The sequence below is a fragment of the Phyllobates terribilis genome, unplaced genomic scaffold, assembly GCF_046119375.1.
Source record: "Phyllobates terribilis strain yellow unplaced genomic scaffold, ASM4611937v1 Scaffold_13__5_contigs__length_258822181, whole genome shotgun sequence".
In the NCBI taxonomy this organism is placed as follows: Eukaryota; Metazoa; Chordata; class Amphibia; order Anura; family Dendrobatidae; genus Phyllobates; species Phyllobates terribilis.
Genome location: NW_027362773.1, coordinates 30,689,779 through 30,708,612, shown reverse-complemented (window position 1 = coordinate 30,708,612; position 18,834 = coordinate 30,689,779). Strand labels below are relative to the sequence as shown.

Below are 18,834 nucleotides of genomic sequence, written 5' to 3'. Positions count from 1 at the left end.
ATATATATACAGTGGATACCGAAAGTATTCAGACCCCTTTAAATTTTTCATTCTTTGTTTCATTGCAGCCATTTGGTAAATTCTAAAAAGTTCCTTTTTTTTCCTCATTAAAGTACACTCTGCACCCCATCTTGACTGAAAAAAACAGAACTGTAGAAATTTTTGCAAATTTATTAAAAAAGAAAAACTGAAGTATCACTTGGTCATACGTATTCAGACCCTTTGCTCAGTATTGAGTAGAAGCACCCTTTTGAGCTAGTACAGCCATGAGTCTTCTTGGGAATGATGCAACAAGCTTTTCACACCTGGATTTCGGGACCTCTGCCATTCTTCCTTGCAGATCCTCTCCAGTTGTGTCAGGTTGGATGGTGAACGTTGGTGGACAGCCATTTTCAGGTCTCTCCAGAGATGCTCAATTGGGTTTAGGTCAGGGCTCTGGCTGGGCCAGTCAAGAATGGTCACAGATTTGTTCTGAAGCCAGTCCTTTGTTATTTTAGCTGTGTGCTTAGTGTCATTGTCTTGTTTGAAGGTGAACCTTCGGCCAAGTCTGAGGTCCAGAGCACTCTGGAAGAGGTTTTTATCCAGAATATCTCTGTACTTGGCCGCATTCATGTTTCCTTCAATTGCAACCAGTCGTCCTGTCCCTGCAGCTGAAAAACACCCCCATAGCATGATGCTGCCACCACCATGTTTCACTGTTGGGATTGTATTGGGCAGATGATGAGCAGTGCCTGGTTTTCTCCGCACATACCACTTAGAATTATCACCAAAAAGTTCTATCTTTGTCTCATCAGACCAGAGAATCTTATTTCTCATAGTCTGGGAGTCCTTCATGTGTTTTTGGGCAAACCCTAGGCAGGCTTTCATATGTCTTGCACTGAGGAGAGGCTTCCGTCGGGCCACTCTGCCATAAAGGCTCGACTGGTGGAGAGCTTCAGTGATAGGTGACTTTGTGGAACTTTCTCCCATCTCCCTACTGCATCTCTGGAGCTCAGTCACAGTGATCTTGGGGTTCTTTTTTACCTCTCTCACCAAGGCTCTTCTCGCACGATTGCTCAGTTTAGCTGGACGGCCAGGTCTAGGAAGACTTCTGGTGGTCTCAAACGTCTTCCATTTAAGGATTTTGGAGGCCACTGTGCTCTTAGGAACCTTGAGTAATGCAGAAATTCTTTTGCAACTTTGGCCAGATCTGTGCCTTGCCACAATTCTGTCTCCGAGCTCCTTGGGCAGTTCCTTTGAGCTCATGATTCTCATTTGATCTGACATGCACTGTGAGCTGTGAGGTCTTATATAGTCAGGTGTGTGCCTTTCCAAATCAAGTCCTATCAGTTTCATTAAACACAGCTGGACTAAATATTAAATATGAGTGTCTGAGCAAAGGGTCTGAATACTTATGACCTTGTGATATTTCAGTTTTTCTTTTTTAATAAATTTGCAAAAATTTCTACATTTCTGTTTTTTTTCAGTCATGATGGGGTGCAGAGTGTACTTTAATGAGAAAAAAATGAACTTTTTAGAATTTACCAAATGGCTGCAATGAAACAAAGAGTGAAAAATGTAAAGGAGTCTGAATACTTTCCGTACACACTGTATATACACTGTGTTCACAATTTGTTTTTTTTGGTAATATATCTTATTAATGAGCAACTACAGTGCTGTCATTTAATACAAAAAGTTAATAAACATGAATATTTAAGAAAATGAAAGTGAGGTTTTGTCTTCCTTAGGAGAATATCTATGTGTGTACAATTATCGGGCAAATATTAATGTGCAGAATTATTATGCAACTAAATGAAAAACGTACATTTTCCCCATCTCAGTTGTTTATTTTCCTTGGCTATAGTGAGAATAATAGTCAAGCAACTCAAAATGTACAAAAATACATTTCATACATTTAAAAAAAAAATATCAGTGACCAATATAGCCGCCCTTGTGTTCACTAACAGCCATAAGCCGCCCATCCATGGAGTCTATCAGTGACATTGTTCAGAAAAGTGACTGTTTTTCTTCACCATAAATCTCCTGATTAAGAAGGGCTCACAAGTTCTCAATATGGTTTAGGTCCATTGAGGAAGGGGTCATGTCCTTATTCTTTTATTTTTAAAGCTCTTACTGCAGACAAGCAGTGGAGACTTCGATGCATGTGATGGAGCATTGTCTACTTAAAAAGCGTGGTTTCCTTGGTTTTCACCCGAAAAGATCCAACTAGCTTATCTTTATTATTCCCAGCTCATAGTAGCAGGGGCGTACATAGAAATCATAGGGCCCCATAGCAGAAGTTCTAATTGCCCCCCCCCCCCCAAAAAAAATATAAATAAATAACTAAAATAATTAAATAATTGTCGGGGGTCACAAAAGAGCATAGCTCACAACTTTCCTGCCTTTACATAGTCATTTTCCCCCTGCTGAAGACCTAGATTCCTCTTTCATTGTCCCCATAAAGTATGATGCAAACAAAAGTGCCCCCCAAACACAGTATGATACCCCCATGGTGATGTCCTCCTCATTAGCCTTCACATGCACAGTATAATGACATGACCCTACTACTCCCCACCTCAAAACTCAAGGCAAAGTATGATGACCCCAACACAGTATGTTCCCCCACACAGCCCTCCATGCAGTATAATGAGCCTACATACAGTATAATGACCCCACACTCTATAATGGCCCGCACTAGCCCTCCAAACAGTATAATGACCCCCACACAGTATGATGGACCCCACACAAACCTTCACAAACTATAATTGTTTGCATACAGTTTAATGGCCCCCCACATAGAACTACCAAATATTATAACAGCCCAACATAGTGTGGCGCCCCTGAGGGTTCAGTCGCACAGAGGTACTGCAACTCATCCAGAGGTGTGGTGTCTCTCTTCTCTCAGGTAAGGGGGGAGTGCTGCACGGAACCCCAAACACCTGCATCCAACACTACACTGCTCCAGGCCGGCGGGAGGGGCAACATGAAGAGCGCAGCTGCTGAGCCCTGCCCCTGGCTGGAGTGGGGAGAACCAAAGGTACGGGGAACCAGTAGTGGGTGTGGGTGGAGGAAATAGTTAGAGTAAGCACCATCATAGGAGATATATAAAGAGAAGCCATCTTAGGGTGGCAGATCAGACAGTAAGGACAGTTCAGAAGAACAGTCCGGGAGCAGAGTCTCTTTAGGAGCTCTGCTCCGCAAGTTAGGGCCTAGTCACAGAGGCCCCGGAGGGGAGCAGGGAGTAGGCTTCGTTCTAGTAAGAAGGGATCCTAAGGGGTACGGCGCATGCAGGACGGCTCCTGTACGCCCTGAATCTGCCAGGTGTCAAAGGGATCGTGTGCCGCATTCTAATCCCCTGAGGGTCAAGCAAGTCTGTGTAACTCCAACGGACAGGAGGGACTTCAGAGTACCCGAACAGGATTGGGAGTGGGCAGCTCTGAGCAGGAGGGAGAAAGACCCAAAGTAAGATGGTCTAATTAGGAACATAGAAAGTGGGGTTCTGCCAGGTATTCCCAAGCTGCCTGAGGAAGCATTGAACCCCTGCCCGGTGAACGCAGCGCGACGTGGGAGGCCTTCACTTGTAAAGTGCACTTGTGGATTGCCTAGAGAACTGTGAGTAAAATCTTGGATGACTGCACTGTATTGCCTCCGTCCATCCTTTCATCGACGCCATTGTCCCCCCTGCACTACAACGCCCAGCGCAACCCACTCTCCCTCACTTCACTGCCCTGAGGCCTGCTGCACCTGTGGGGAGCCGTTCCATCACAAGCTGCCCTGACATCTGCCTCAGAGGACTGTTGCAGCGCTGGTGATCCTCACCAGACACCACAGGTGTCGTCACGAACTTTCCCTATCAATTGTATTCCCCTTTTTGCACTGACCGCCCTGGGTCACGGACCGGGCCAGCCACCGTGATATTCCCCGCCAACCGGCATCCAGAGGCCCGGCTGTCGAGTAACCCATGGCCCTGGGGGCGCGTCAAGTTTGGCATCACGAACAGGATTTCGTGCCCGTTGCAACGAACAGGATTCCGTGCCCGTAGCCATCGGGTACTGTGCGCCTTTAAAAGACTGTAACACTTACTGTGGCAAAGTTTTCCCGCCATTCCCGAGATTTCCCGCCATTGACCGCCATTTTCCTGTCACCGCGCGGGAAGAAGAGGGGCGTAACCGTGGGAATCGGAGAGGCGTAACCGCTGAAGCGCGCGAAGCCCAGGACACGCCCCGCCCCTGACGTCGAACCAGGAAGCGTCAGGTCCTGGAAGGAACTCAGAAGACGCTCTGACGTCGGACGCGAGCGACGCAAGGTCCTGGAAGAAGGCCGTCGCCCGCGGAGCTGCGGCCTACCTGATAAAGAAAGTGAAGAAGGTAGGCTCCGGTTCACTAGGGGACGACCAGCAAGACTCCGGAGCATCGGATAACGCTCCCGACCGGAATCTCTACCCTGGTGACTACGTCACCTACACCAGGCATAGAGGTGAAAGGGGCTGGTATGCCCTGAATGTCCACAGGGTGGTGGAGGAGAGAAAACCCTCGCCATCTAGAGCTGATGACCCGGCTGGGCCAGCATATTGTGGACAGGTGCTTCCCCTGAGGGAGCACCATTATTGAACTGCTGCACATTTTGTGTGCATAATTACCCGTTAGGGTATATAGACTCCAGGCTGGGGACTGTGAACAGCCAGAAAATTATAATGTTTGATAAATGTAACCTGCAACGTTTAAGTGAAGTGCCTCCCATAAAGGGAAGAAATGTTTTATTGTCTTGTATATAATGCATTCTAAAAATTTGCATGTCATGTATGCCATATTTTGCTCTGTTCCAGCCCGCAGATGTGCTGTGTTTTACCAGGGGGGAATGTGGCGCCCCTGAGGGTTCAGTCGCCACAGAGGTACTGCACCTCACCCAGAGGTGTGGTGTCTCCCTTCTCTCAGGTAAGGGGGGAGTGCTGCACGGAACCCCAAACACCTGCATCCAACACTACACTGCTCCAGGCCGGCGGGAGGGGCAACATGCAGAGCGCAGCTGCTGAGCCCTGCCCCTGGCTGGAGTGGGGAGAACCAAAGGTAGGGGGAACCAGTAGTGGGTGTGGGTGGAGGAAGTAGTTAGAGGAAGCACCATCATAGGAGATATATAAAGGGAAGCTATCTTAGGGTGGCAGATCGGACAGTAGGGACAGTTCAGAAGAACAGTCCGGGAGCAGAGTCTCTTTAGGAGCTCTGCTCCGCAAGTTAGGGCCTAGTCACAGAGGCCCCGGAGGGGAGCAGGGAGTAGGCTTCGTTCTAGTAAGAAGGGATCCTAAGGGGTACGGCGCGTGCAGGACGGCACCTGTACGCCCTGAATCTGCCAGGTGTCAAAGGGATCGTGTGCCGCATTCTAATCCCCTGAGGGTCAAGCAAGTCTGTGTAACTCCGACGGACAGGAGGGACTTCAGAGTACCCGAACAGGATTGGGAGTGGGCAGCGCAGAGCAGGGGGGAGAAAGACCCAAAGTAAGATGCTCTAATTAGGAACATAGAAAGTGGGGTTCTGCCAGGTATTCCCAAGCTGCCTGAGGAAGGATTGAACCCCTGCCCGGTGAACGCAGCGTGACGTGGGAGGCCTTCACTTGTAAAGTGCACTTGTGGATTGCCTAAAGAACTGTGAGTAAAATCTTGGATGACTGCACTGTATTGCCTCCGTCCATCCTTTCATCGGCGCCATTGTTCCCCCTGCACTACAACGCCCAGCGCAACCCACTCTCCCTCACTTCACTGCCCTGAGGCCTGCTCCACCCGTGGGAGACCAGTTCCATCACAAGCTGCCCTGACATCTGCCTCAGAGGACTGTTGCAGCGCTAGTGAACAAGTAGTGTACAATGGCATGTAAAAGTTTGGACACCTCTGGTCAAAATTACTGTTATTGTAAACAGTTAAGCAAGTTGAAGATTAAATGATCTCTACAAGGGCTAAAGTTAAATATGACACATTTCATTTGTATTGTGGCAAAAAAAAATATATATATAAATATATATATATATATACATATATATATACATATATATAGTCAATTTTTACGTTTTAAAAATTAGAAAAAGGAAAATGATCTGATGTAAATGTTTGGGCACCCTTGTAGATTTGTGGGCTCAGATAACTTTGACCAAGATTTTAGACCTTAAGTTGCCTGTTAGGGTTATGGTTTGTTTACTATCATTATTAGGAAAGGCCAGGTAATGCAAATTTCCCAGCTTTATAAAAACCCAGCTTCCTCTAACCTTGTCCAAAAAACACCAGCCATGGGTTTTTCTAAGCAGCTGCCTAGCACTCTGAAAATGAATATGGTGGAGGCCCTCAAAGCATCAGAAGGCTATAAGATGATAGCAAAGCATTTTCAAGTTGCCCTTTCCTCGGTTCGAAATGTAATTAAGAAATGGCAGTTAACAGGAACAGTAGAGGTCAAGATAAGTTCTGGAAGACCAAGCAAAATTTCAGTCAGAACTGCTCGTAGGATTGCTAGAGAGGTAAATCAGAACCCCCGCCTGACTGCAAAAGACCTTCAGAAAAATTTAGTAGACTCTGGAGTTGTGGTACATTGCTTTACTGTTCAGAGACACCTACCCAAATATGACCTTCATGGAAGAGTCATCAGAAGAAAACCTCTCCTGCATCCTCACCATAAAATTGAGCATCAGAAGTATGCAAAAGAACATCTAAACAAGTCTGATGCATTCTGGAAACAAGTCCTGTGGACTGATGAGGTTAAAATAGAACTCGCCACAATGATCAAAGGTATGTGTGGAGAAAAAAGGGCACAGAATTTCAGGAAAAGAACATCTCGCCAACCGTTAAGAATGGGGGTGGATCAATCATGCGTTGGGGTTGTGTTGCGGACAATGGCATGGGGAACATTTCACGCTTAGAGGGAAGAATGGATTCAATGAAATTTTAATAAATTCTTGATGTAAATGACGTGCCCTCAGGGCCGTGGGGTACTCGGCAGCCGGGCCTATGGCTGCCTGCAGGGGATATCACGGTGGCTGGCCCGGTCCGTGACCCAGGGCGGTCAGTGCAAAAGGGGTTTATTTTTATATGGGGATTTTTGGAAAATTCGTGACGCCACCTGTGGTGCCTGGTGAGGATCACCAGCGCTGCAACAGTCCTCTGAGGCAGATGTTAGGGCAGCTTGTGATGGGACGGCTCCCCACAGGTGGAGCAGGCCTCAGGGCAGTGAAGTGAGAGCGTGGGTTGCGCTGGGCGTTGTAGTGCAGGGGGAACAATGGCTCCGATGAAAGAATGGACGGAGGCAGTGCGGTGCAATCATCCGAGATTTTACTCACAGTTCTTAATCACGCACAGGTGCACTGTACAGGTGCAGGCCTCCCACGTCGCGCTGCGTTCACCGGGCAGGGGTTCAATCCTTCCTCAGGCAGCTTGGGAATACCTGGCAGAACCCCACTTTCTCATGTTCCTATTTTGACCATCTTCACACTGGGTCTTTCTCTCTCCTGCCCTGCGCTGCCCACTCTGAATCCTGTTCGGGTGCTCTGAAGTCCCTCCTGTCCGTCGGAGTTACACAGACTTGCTTGACCCTCAGGGGATTAGAATGCGGCTTACGATCCCTCTGTCTTCTGACAGATGCGAGGCGTACGGGTGCCGTCCTGCACGCGCCGTGCCCCCTAGGATCCTTCCTTAGAACGGAGCCTACTCCCTGCTCCCCTCCTGGGCCTCCAGACCAGTCCCTACTTGTGGAACAGAGCTCCTTATGAGACTCTGCTCCCGGACTGTTCTTCTGAACTGTCCCGAGCTGTTCTTCTGAACTGCTCCCTCACAACACATCTGGACTGAACTGACCTGCCACCCTAAGATGGCTTCCCTATTCAAATCTGCTATGATGGTGCTCCCTCTAACTACTTCCTCCACCCACACCCACTACTGGTTCCCCCTACCTTTGTTTCCCCCCACTCCAGCCAGGGACAGGGCTCAGCAGGAAAACACAATACTTCTTACCCTACCAGCCGGCCTGGAGCAGTGTAGTGTTGGATGCAGGTGTTTGGGGTTCCGAGCAGCACTCCCTCCTTACCTGAGAGAAGGGAGACACCACACCTCTGGGTGAGGTGCAGTAACTCTGTGGCGACTGAACCCTCAGGGGCGCCACACTCCCCCCCTCAGTAAAACACAGCACGTCCGCGGGCTGGAAGAGAGTAAAACAGAGTACACATGACATGCAAATTTTTAGATGCATCCGCATATAAGATAATAAAACTCAACATTTCTTCCCTTTATGGGAGGCACATCTTCCTTAAACGTTACAGGTTACATTTTTCAAAGGCATTATAAAACTTTCTCAGATAGAATTTTTCTTTTTCAGTAAGTGCAACAAGTAGCAGCATGAGGGACCCGTTCGCAAACACTCAACGTAGGCCCTGAGCGTGGCTGCAGGGCATAGGCGATCCTGGTGATGGACCACGTCTTCCGCCACTCCAAACGGGTTTTTCTTCTGAGGTCATGGTTGTATTTATAAAACCAATAGGGTGCACTTTAAGAAGTTCTAAACTATTTATAATGGAAAGTTCTTAGGGAGATCACTGTCCTCTTCCCTACTGTCTCTATACCCTTACGGGTACCTAAGAAAACACACTATAAGAAAACATGTTCACTACTGCAACACAGCACCCGGACGGGTGACTATATACAATGAGTCCAGTCCCATTTACTGTTCCTGGTAATGTGGTCCCCGCCTGGGGTACTCTTGGTTTTTCCCTGACCCAGCCGGGTCTTGAGGGATGTCCTGTGGGGGCGTGTCCTCGAGACGGTACACATGCAACGCGTACAAACCACGTTCACCATGGTGCTGGGTGAACATGACACGGTCCCCCGGATACAGGTTCCGGTCAGGATGGCTTTCCTCCAGCTCTGGCTCCATATCCCGCTGGTTTACAAATATGTCCCTTGCAGAATCGGGACTTCTGATAAAGCCCCACCCAGCCTTCAGGTTGAACTTGACTACGAACCCTTCCTCGCGGGAGCTGGGGTGGGCTCACTCCGCCTGGCGGACTTGCGCTTTTGCGGCCTTGTCTCGGGCCTCCAGGCGCTCACAGCATGCTTGCCGGGCATGCCGCTCTCTCTCCAGTTGCCGAAGCTCCCGCCTGCAGAACTCTTTCCTCTGCAGAGCTGCGGCCTCGGTCTCTTGTGAGAACCCCCATCAGGTCCCCCCCGGTTGTCCCAGCGTATCTCTTCTCCGCTGGGGCAGGCAACAGGGGGCGCTGGTATTGGGAGGAGCGGGCACGGCTGCTGGTCCTCAATCCGGGCGGACCAATCAAAGACCGGTGCTCCATACACCCACTCGGGCGCCGGGAGTACAGGTTCCGGATGTGCGCTCCAGGGGGGATGTTCTCTGGTTCAGCACCCGGGGGTGGAGGTTCCAGGCTGCTCAGCTGTTCCAGCCACGGGGAGTGCAGGTGGATGAGGCCCAGGAGCAGGTCGGCGCATGCAGCGCCCGGGACAGAGGACTCTTTCCTACCTGCTCCTGTGTCGTATACGGCCTCCTGGTACTCCGCGAGCTCCGCCGGGGGTGGGGTGCCGCTGCTGACATCCGGTGCCATCTTCCGCCGTGTCGCCAACTTTTCCAGCAGCTCGCTTCTCCACTTTACGACCGCTGCTTGCTGGGCTTGCTCCACTTATTGGCCCAGCTCGAGGACCTCGCTCTGGAGGAACTCCACGTCCTACGGGGACAACTTTTCAGCTTCACCTTCCTGGGTGAGGGGGGGTCACTTGACGCTGCGGCAGGCCAGAGGCGGAGGCTGTACTTTTTCTTCCTTCCATCCTGGCTGCCGGGTGCTCTTTGGCCAGACTGACTAAGGCCACACCTTGTCTCCATTCTTTCTCTCCGCCTCCTCTCTTCTTTTGGGGGCGGTCCCATGGCAATCTGCTGTCGGTCACTCCCTGTGACGGCCTCACTGCTTTGACGGACACATCTATGCGGACAGTCACTGTTGCAAGGGGCAGTGTATGCTTTTGGCGCTGTGGCGCCCTGCTGCGCATTGGTGCCACAGAACCCAGAAGGGTGCATGGATGGACTTCTCCACAAGAGGCCCTCACACATTCACACACCTCCACCCTACCACCTCAGACTACCAGAGGGAGCCCGTTAGGGATATATAAAGGGAGGATGGAGCTAGGCAGCTCAGTTTAAGTGAGAAGTTAGTTTCAGATGAGTGTTCAGAGACAGAGAGGAACACAGCTCAGAGTTGAGCAGAGAGCATGCTGACGCTCAGAGTGCAGCGAAGAGAGCAGCACGCTGGCTGCTGTGCTTAGGCGAACCAAGGCCTACAGCTCATGTGAAAGCCTAGTGAGGGCCTTGAGTGGGCCGAAGGTGAGAGCAGAAGGAAGAAGTAGTGAGGGGACAGAGGAGCATACCAGGCTCACCCCAATATATATACCGGACACCGGGTCCCCGCCTACAGGGACACCTTATACCCAGTAGGAACCACCGGAACCCCTGGAGGACTACAGGTCCCAGGTTCACCAAATGCTGATAATAGTATCAGGGCTAGGAGTCACGGAGGCCACAGCGTCCAGGGAGAGTGATCTCCAAGGAGAAGGCCCTACCACCAGGTCAGCAGGTGTAAGGAGAGACAGTAACCGAGCTAGGCCTAGCTCCAGGCAGGCCAGAAGCTTAGAGAATTAAGCAACGGATCAGGCGGCCCTATACCCGCTCACTGGGGAGAGTCCAGAAGTGCGCCCTTCACCTGGAGTACCCTGGGCCGTGCCTGCAGCATCACCAGTAAAGGTACTGAAGCTTACCCCCCGTGTGAGTGTCCGTCTTTCCTCCAGGACCATCAGGCCATCTCTCCCCTGCACCACCATCCATTACCACCTCGCTCTGCCCTGAGGCCCGCTCCACCTGTGGGGAGCCATTCCATCACAAGCTGCCCTACCATCTGCCTCAGAGGACTGCTCCGCAGCGGCGGCACCCCTTAGCCGCATTCCACAGGTGGCGTCACGAACTGTCCAAATCCCCAAAAGATTCCTCTTTTTGCACTGACCGCCCTGGGTCACGGACCGGGCCAGCCACCATGATATCCCCCGGCAACCAGAGGCCTGGCTGCCGAGCACCTCACGGCCCTGGGGGCGCGTCAGCGCCATTCTGGGACCCGGCCCACGATGGGAGGTTCCATTCTGTTGTCCTTTAGTATGCACATAATGGCGCCCATTCTTCTGGGGCGGGCGCCACATTCAGTAACATAACACAACTGTTTAGGCACACTTCACCCGCCGGTACGGGCTGCTCACGCATCCTGTTCGTGACGCAAGATCCGACGCGCCCCCAGGGCCGTGGGGTACTCGGCAGCCGGGCCTATGGCTGCTTGCAGGAGATATCACGGTGGCTGGCCCGGTCCATGACCCAGGGCGGTCAGTGCAAAAGGGGTTTATTTTTATATGGGGATTTTTGGAAAGTTTGTGACCCCACCTGTGGTGCCTGGTGAGGATCACCAGCGCTGCAACAGTCCTCTGAGGCAGATGTTAGGGCAGCTTGTGATGGGACGGCTCCCCACAGGTGGAGTAGGCCTCAGGACAGTGAAGTGAGAGCGTGGGTTGCGCTGGGCGTTTTAGTGCAGGGGGAACAGTGGCGTCGATGAAAGAATGGACGGAGGCAGTGCGGTGCAATCGTCTGAGATTTTACTCACAGTTCTTAATCACGCACAGGTGTATTGTACAGGTGCAGGCCTCCCACGTCGCGCTGCGTTCACCGGGCAGGGGTTCAATCCTTCCTCAGGCAGCTTGGGAATACCTGGCAGAACCCCACTTTCTCATGTTCCTATTTTGACCGTCTTCACACTGGGTCTTTCTCCCTCCTGCCCTACGCTGAATCCTGTTCGGGTGCTCTGAAGTCCCTCCTGTCCGTCGGAGTTACACAAACTTGCTTGACCCTCAAGGGATTAGAATGCGGCTTACGATCCCTCTGTCTTCTGACAGATGCGAGGCGTACGGGTGCCATCCTGCACGCGCCGTACCCCATAGGATCCTTCCTTAGAACGGAGCCTACTCCCTGCTCCCCTCCTGGGCCTACAGACCAGGCCCTACTTGTGGAACAGAGCTCCTTATGAGACTCTGCTCCCGGACTGTTCTTCTGAACTGTCCCGAGCTGTTCTTCTGAACTGCTCCCTCACAACACATCTGGACTGAACTGACCTGCCACCTAAGATGGCTTCCCTATTTATATCTCCTATGATGGTGCTCCCTCTAACTACTTCCTCCACCCACACCCACTACTGGTTCCCCCTACCTTTGTTTCCCCCCACTCCAGCCAGGGACAGGGCTCAGCAGGAAAACACATTGCATCTTGCCCTACCAGCCGGCCTGGAGCAGTGTAGTGTTGGATGCAGGTGTTTGGGGTTCTGAGCAGCACTCCCTCCTTACCTGAGAGAAGGGAGACACCACACTTCTGGGTGAGGTGCAGTGCCTCTGTGGCGACTGAACCCTCAGGGGCGCCACATAAACATAACAGAAACTGTAAAAAAGCTGAAGTGTAAAAGAGGATGGCTTCTACAAATAGATAATGATCCTAAACACACGTCAAAATCCACAATCCACACGTTTTACAATGGCCCTCACAGTCCTCTGATCTGAACATCATGGATAATCTGTGGCTAGATCTCAAAATAGCAGTGCATGCAAGATGACCCAGGAATTTCACAGAACTGAAAGAATTTTCCAAGGAAGAATGGATGAAAATCTCTCAAACAAGAATTGAAAGACTCTTTCTGGCTACAAAAAGTGTTTACAAGCTGTGATACTTGCAAAAGGGGGTTCTAATAGGTACTAACTATGCATGGTGCCAAAACTTTTGCATCGGCCCATTTTCTTTTTGTAATTTTTAAAATGTAAACAATTACAATATATTTTTGGGGGGGCTAAAATACAAAAGAAATGTGTTCTCTTTAACTTTAGCTCTTTTAGAGATCATTTCATCTTCACCTTGCTTAACTGTTCACAATAACAGTAACTTTGACTGGGGGTGCCCAGACTTTTACATGCCACTGTAAATTATGACAGAAATGTAGATAAATCCATTACTGGATTACATTTCTGATGCTGGTGCATGACAGCTGAAAGATGTGGCTAAATGTAAGCATAGAACACGATCACAATATATAAACTCTGAAAGGCTGAATCAATTCTAAACCACCTTAGTGTGACAAAGTCACTGGTAAAGTGCTGGAGGGGAGATATGTTTCCCTGAGGCTGTTGGCATCAGTGAACTAAAACCATTACATTTCCTCCAGCATGTTATTTGTTGAGAGGGGTTAAGTATATAGTAAAAGGGAGTGGTTTTTGTGAATGGCTATTGTGAAGGGTGGGAGACCATTCACCATATCTGCCCGCCTCAGGGTGTGGTCTGGGGGAGTTTAAATACTCTGCCAGCTGAGGCATTCAGGGTTCAATATTTGGAGACATAAGCTCCAGAAGGGAGCTTGAGTCTATTCCTGAACCATGTGGAGTTTCTGAACTCTCAGCAGGCAAATCCCTGCCCCTACAAGAGACGGCTTACCTGTATCTATCTTCGTGTGCAGCCAAGTGAGTGATCTACTACACTAGACATGAAAGATATATGCCAGGAAGTAAAGCAAAGGTTTTACCTAGGGGTGGGGCGAGTGGTAGGCAGGGTAGGCACCCATCTAGGGCACTACCTCTTGCCTTCCTGAGTCTGGGTCTGACATTTAACATATAGGATATCAGGAATGAATATCGCTATTTGTCCCTTGTATTGTGTAAATGGTGCACACAAACAATGAATGATTCTATAACTTTGAAATTGCGCTCCCCTAAAGTACACCATCATTTTTCACTTTTGCTGGTAAGTTTGGTGAAAAAAATAACAATTGCAGTGGAAATGGTCATCAGAGTTTGTTACCTGACCAATCAGAGGGGGGAGGTGCTGCACTAGGGTTCTTGTTACCATAGTTCCTAACCCATTCCTTTGCTATTGGCTTCATCTGCTTAAGGCACCAAGATAACCTGTCCTGGGCCTGGGCCTCACATACTGTGAAATAAATACTTCTTTCTGTATTTTTTCTCTATCGAGGACATCTCAAAGTATCAATATCAAGATATTCTTATAAAAAAATGTATCTATTTATTCTTGGGTTGTCCATTAAAAAGAATTATTGCAGAAGGTACATACAATAATTAGTTACAAAGTGATTGTCCATTTGTCCATAATTAGCTTAATAGTTGAGATTCACCCATCTTTTCCTGGGATTCTGGATAGTAGTTTACGTCTGTCTGCGTCCAGCACGTGTGTCCGGATGACACTATGTGTCCAGGTAAAGAACGTGTTTCCTGGGGTCTACATCAGCAGCTGGTTTACACACAGACCCTCATCCTGTGTCCTGTGGAATGGCAAGAGACCCCCCTGTCTCTCACATGGGCTTTTATAGGCCGGTCATTCTTCATATGGTAGTGAACTAAAAATACACACACAAATAGCGCATGGCTAGAAACGATGGCTGATGCAATCTTATGTACAGAACTCAGAATTAAGAATAAAATGAATATCCATAATTAATATTTAACACATACACACCTCTGCTTTGTTCAGGATGGGACTGCAGTGCCTTTTTCTGGGGGTTCCAGAGCCATGATCTTGGGATCTTTGGCAGTCCAAGCTGTCGGACCACACAGCAATCAGCAATTTAACCGCTATTCCATATTTAGGAATAAATTGATTTTTGGGGAATGACCCTTTAACTTTATTGTGTGTGTCAGTATGATAATGATATTACCAAATTGATATTGTTTTTGTTATATTTATGTTAATAAAGGAAATTACATCTTTTCTCTGTTTTAATGCATGTCAATATTTTTTTTTAAAGGAGGAGGACTCCCTTCAGATTGAAGAGAAAATTAAATGGGGCGATAGTTTTGCAGTGGTATACTCCGTAACAGATCGCTGCAGCTTTGATGAAGTCATGAGATTATGCTTCTTAATTAATCACATTCACTCTGCCAATAAGAAAGGAGCAACAGAGCAACCCCCCATAGTTATTGTCGGGAACAAGAAAGATCTCCAGTATGATCGCATGGTGTCCACTGAAGATGGGGAAAAACTCTCTAAGGCCTTGAAGCATCCGTGCTATGAAATTTCCACCAGGGACAGTTATGAAGAAACGGCCCTGGTCTTCAACACACTTTACTATGAACTACTTAGACAAGGAAGCCTTTCTCCTGGGACTTTCAAAAAAAGAAATGTATCCAAATTGATGGAAAAGATTCCCAAAATTTATGCAAATTCTGCTCTAAATGCGAATGGTCGAAGTTTAAGTTTCAATTCTTTTCGGGATTATATTCCAGAATGATTTGCATTGATAAAAACATTGAAGGAGAATTCTGATTTACTACATGGATGTTGAGCACAACTCTTGAGTATGCAAGAATAAAAAGACGTGCGGATGTCTTCACTAGTGGGATATAGTCAGCAGGTCGATAGATGTTTGCCACAACACACTAAAATACTAATTTTATGTTATTAGTTTGGCAAGTGGTCCAAGATATTTAGGAGATAACACCAGAAGACTATGACATTTTACTGTAACCTAATTAAGATGAAGGCATTGCATCAACGGCATGGTGCTTACTTTCTTTATTTCTTTGATTGGTCTATTTAGGTTACATATCAGTTGTGTGCACCTTTGTGGATGGATCAATCTTATGTCATTTATGGAGAAGTGGATAATGGAGATGATTTAGGATGATGAAAAATAAATAATTTTTCTTCTTTTTTTTCATATCTTATCATTGTTCTTCACCCCAACCAAGTACTTTTTGGAGTTAGGTCTAAAGCAGCAATCTCCAGTTTGGATGTTCCTTGAACAGAGAGACTGTGTCGGATTCTTAGGACGGCTACCTTGTCTCTAGGTGTAATGGTTAATGTCCAGGGACGTAGAACATCCTTCTTCCACCAGATGAGTCAGATAATTTACCCCATTGTGTTATAATACTGGGAACGATGTGTCAATTGTTTGTGTTTTTTAGGACAAGGATGTTTATCTAAGGTTTTCATTGCATTTAAGTAGACACATTTCTTCTAATGCCAAGCTCCAAATCCTCTTTACTTTCCTCACATATCTATACAGTTACATGATAACATGTTGTTTCCCAATATCCACCACTAATGAAGCCTAATCCATAAGGCATAATAGAGCTCCCAATAAAAATAAATGCAAATTGATTGGTAGAACCAGTCCAGTGGGCACATTAATAATCTGTGGCCGCTTTATGGGAGTCCTGGGAACTGCCCCCTAACTGACGGCATCTGCGGCTCTTCTGTGGGACGACACATGTGCATTAGACCTAGGGATTTAAGATTGAAAAATAAACTAGATTAGTAAGTCCCATAATGTTTGAAAATAAACCTATTTGACTACATTTTTAACAAAGCGACCAACCACTTTAACAATAAAACAGCAGGCTGTGACCTCTGCCTCAATGCAGCAAAAACCATGTAATTTTTATATATTAGGAGCTGAGATATTTGGAACCTCTCTTCGGTGTACGCCTGACCTGAAAAGTCTCCCAGCAAATGTGGTTCTGTAGCTGTGGACTAGTCATGATATCAACCAATTAGAAACTAAAGCATTTGTACATGAAAAGGAGACTTTATTACATGGTTTGTGGTCTCTTCTAGTACATTGAGAAGGCAGGGAGTGCTGAATTGCAATCTTAAACGGACCTGTCACCAGGACATAAGTGGGCATTTTTCTTCTTATTTTATTCATGCTGCTCCCCTGAGTATTCAGTTTTTGTTCCATTTAATTCCGCCATACGGCTCCAGAGATACGGGCGTTTTTATTTCTGGTATTTTATGATTTTTACTAAGAGGGCATGCCAAGCAGGGTAATACTGCCGGGGAGCTGAAAGACTCGCCCCAGAGGATCATTTGTGTCATATCCCATTAGTAAGGACCATAAAAATTAGCCACAAATAAAAAGGTCCACATCTCTGGAACCATATGGCAGGTTTAGAAGAAAAATGAAAACTATTTGCTCGAGAGCAGCTGGAATGACATAAGAACAAAAGTTGCCACTTTTGACCTGATGACAAGTTCTCCTTAAAGATTCAAGGTTGAGACATTGAAAGAAAAACACACATGTTTACTATAGCCATGATCATAGAGGTTTTGGTAATTTGCCTTTAAGAACTAGATTTATATAACTGTTTGAGAACTGAAACCAGGTATGAAATATAAAGTATAAAAAAGTGATGAGAGAAATGTTTATATTTGTATAAAATATAGTAAAAAAGATTTGTATGAATTTTTTTTAATATTATGAATAATTTGTGAGATTTAATGAAATGATTTTGTTGTTGAGCTCATGGTGACCTGGATAAATATGCTTTATACATGCAAGCCAAAGATGACTCTGTGACTATGGGGGTACAACCTTTGACCGGGTACGGCCAGTACGGCTTCTTACCGTATTTACCTTGTTCTGCCTTCTCCAAACGCTACACCTTACTTCCCCGAATAAAACACTTCACCAATGGATTATTTGGATAAATTTGGCCACAGCAGCCATTTTATTAACATACAAACATTAAGATATTAACAATAATACTAGATAAAATAAGAGGGGTGGGTTCTTGGAGCTAATAGGTCTGTCTTTTTATAATACGAAAGAATCTAACCGCCATCTTACCCTCAGCCGTGCACCACCAGCTTGAGGGCACCAGACTTCCACAATACGTGAAAGATTAATCACCTAAGGGCTCCCAGGGTAAAACCCCGTCCAGAGCCCTGACCAAAAATTTCCAGACCACCCCCATGTAACTTCAAACTGCCTGGAATTCTCGCAAATTCCTTGTACCGACAAATCAGTATCAACCCCAAGAATCCCACCCCCCGCCAAACACGCACAGCCCTGACACCTCAGGCTCGTGAGTGCCCCAACCCCAACAATGCCCTTTTAATCCCATCCTGTATTGCTGTGAAACCTCAATCCTCGAAGGAGCCCTTTTAGTTTTGAGTTTACCCTGGTTGATGGGGGGGACTCGGTGTCGGGCCCTGTGACGAAGAGATGGGATGTAGCTGTGGCCCGGACCCGACCCGTGCTCAGGGCCGTCACATGAAAAGGAAGATGTTGCGGGCTCGTCCGGGTTGAGTGGCTTATTTAACGACTACGCCACCTGTGGTGCCTGGTGAAGGGTCACCAGCGCCGCTACAGTCCGCTGAGGCCCGGTGTCGTGGCGGACAAAGTTCTCACTGCTCCCCACAGGTGGAGCAAGGCCTCAGGGCAGGCAAACAGGATGAAGGGGGGTAGTAGTGCGGGGAGTACGGGCACCGCGTCGCATGGTATGGCGCATAATGAACAGTCCGGAGGCCATAGGGGTGAACTTCCAAGGCTTTACTCACTCAGGGGCGCCACATTGCCAAAGCCCAAAGATCAATTCCGATGGCATTCAAATGAACACCATCCGCCAGCCAAAAATTCCCTGTTCCGGACTCTAAATCTAAATGTCTGATGCTTACGCCTCCTTTCTGGGTTAGAAAGGCCGCTATGGCCCTATTCAACTTCACCCTCACTCTATTAATCCCTTTTAACGATCTCACCGCCCTCCACTTCTGTATAGGCACGATGTCTGACCACACCGTCAGCAACCCCGGAAATGTTGTCCATAACCTCAAAAAAATCCCAAATTAATTCCCTAACGGGCCTTGTTCCCAAATCGTTCCCACCTATGTGCACCACCAAAATATTAGGCGGTCTATCCAACCGGGCCGCCTTGTGGAATTCTGACAAAAACCCGACTCCACACCATCCCCCTAAACCCCAGCCAGCGGACGACAATCTGCTCTCTACCAAAAGCCAGTTGCCTAC

The 18,834-nt window shown here is 47.9% G+C and overlaps 1 protein-coding gene across 8 annotated transcripts in view; it reads left to right on the top strand.

Annotated features, from left to right (window-relative positions):
- The window catches only part of LOC141173694 (ras-related and estrogen-regulated growth inhibitor-like), a 118,730-nt gene extending 101,307 nt beyond the window's left edge, over positions 1–17,423 (top strand). For 7 of the 8 annotated variants that reach the window (XM_073658041.1, XM_073658038.1, XM_073658036.1 and 4 more), the window contains one exon: positions 14,833–17,423. In XM_073658041.1, coding sequence (XP_073514142.1) covers positions 14,833–15,315 — 483 coding nt within the window. In that variant the 3' untranslated portion in view covers positions 15,316–17,423. The remainder of the gene's footprint in view (positions 1–14,832) is intronic. The other variant, XM_073658034.1, reaches the window with a different exon arrangement.
- The last annotated feature ends 1,411 nt before the right edge of the window (positions 17,424–18,834 follow it).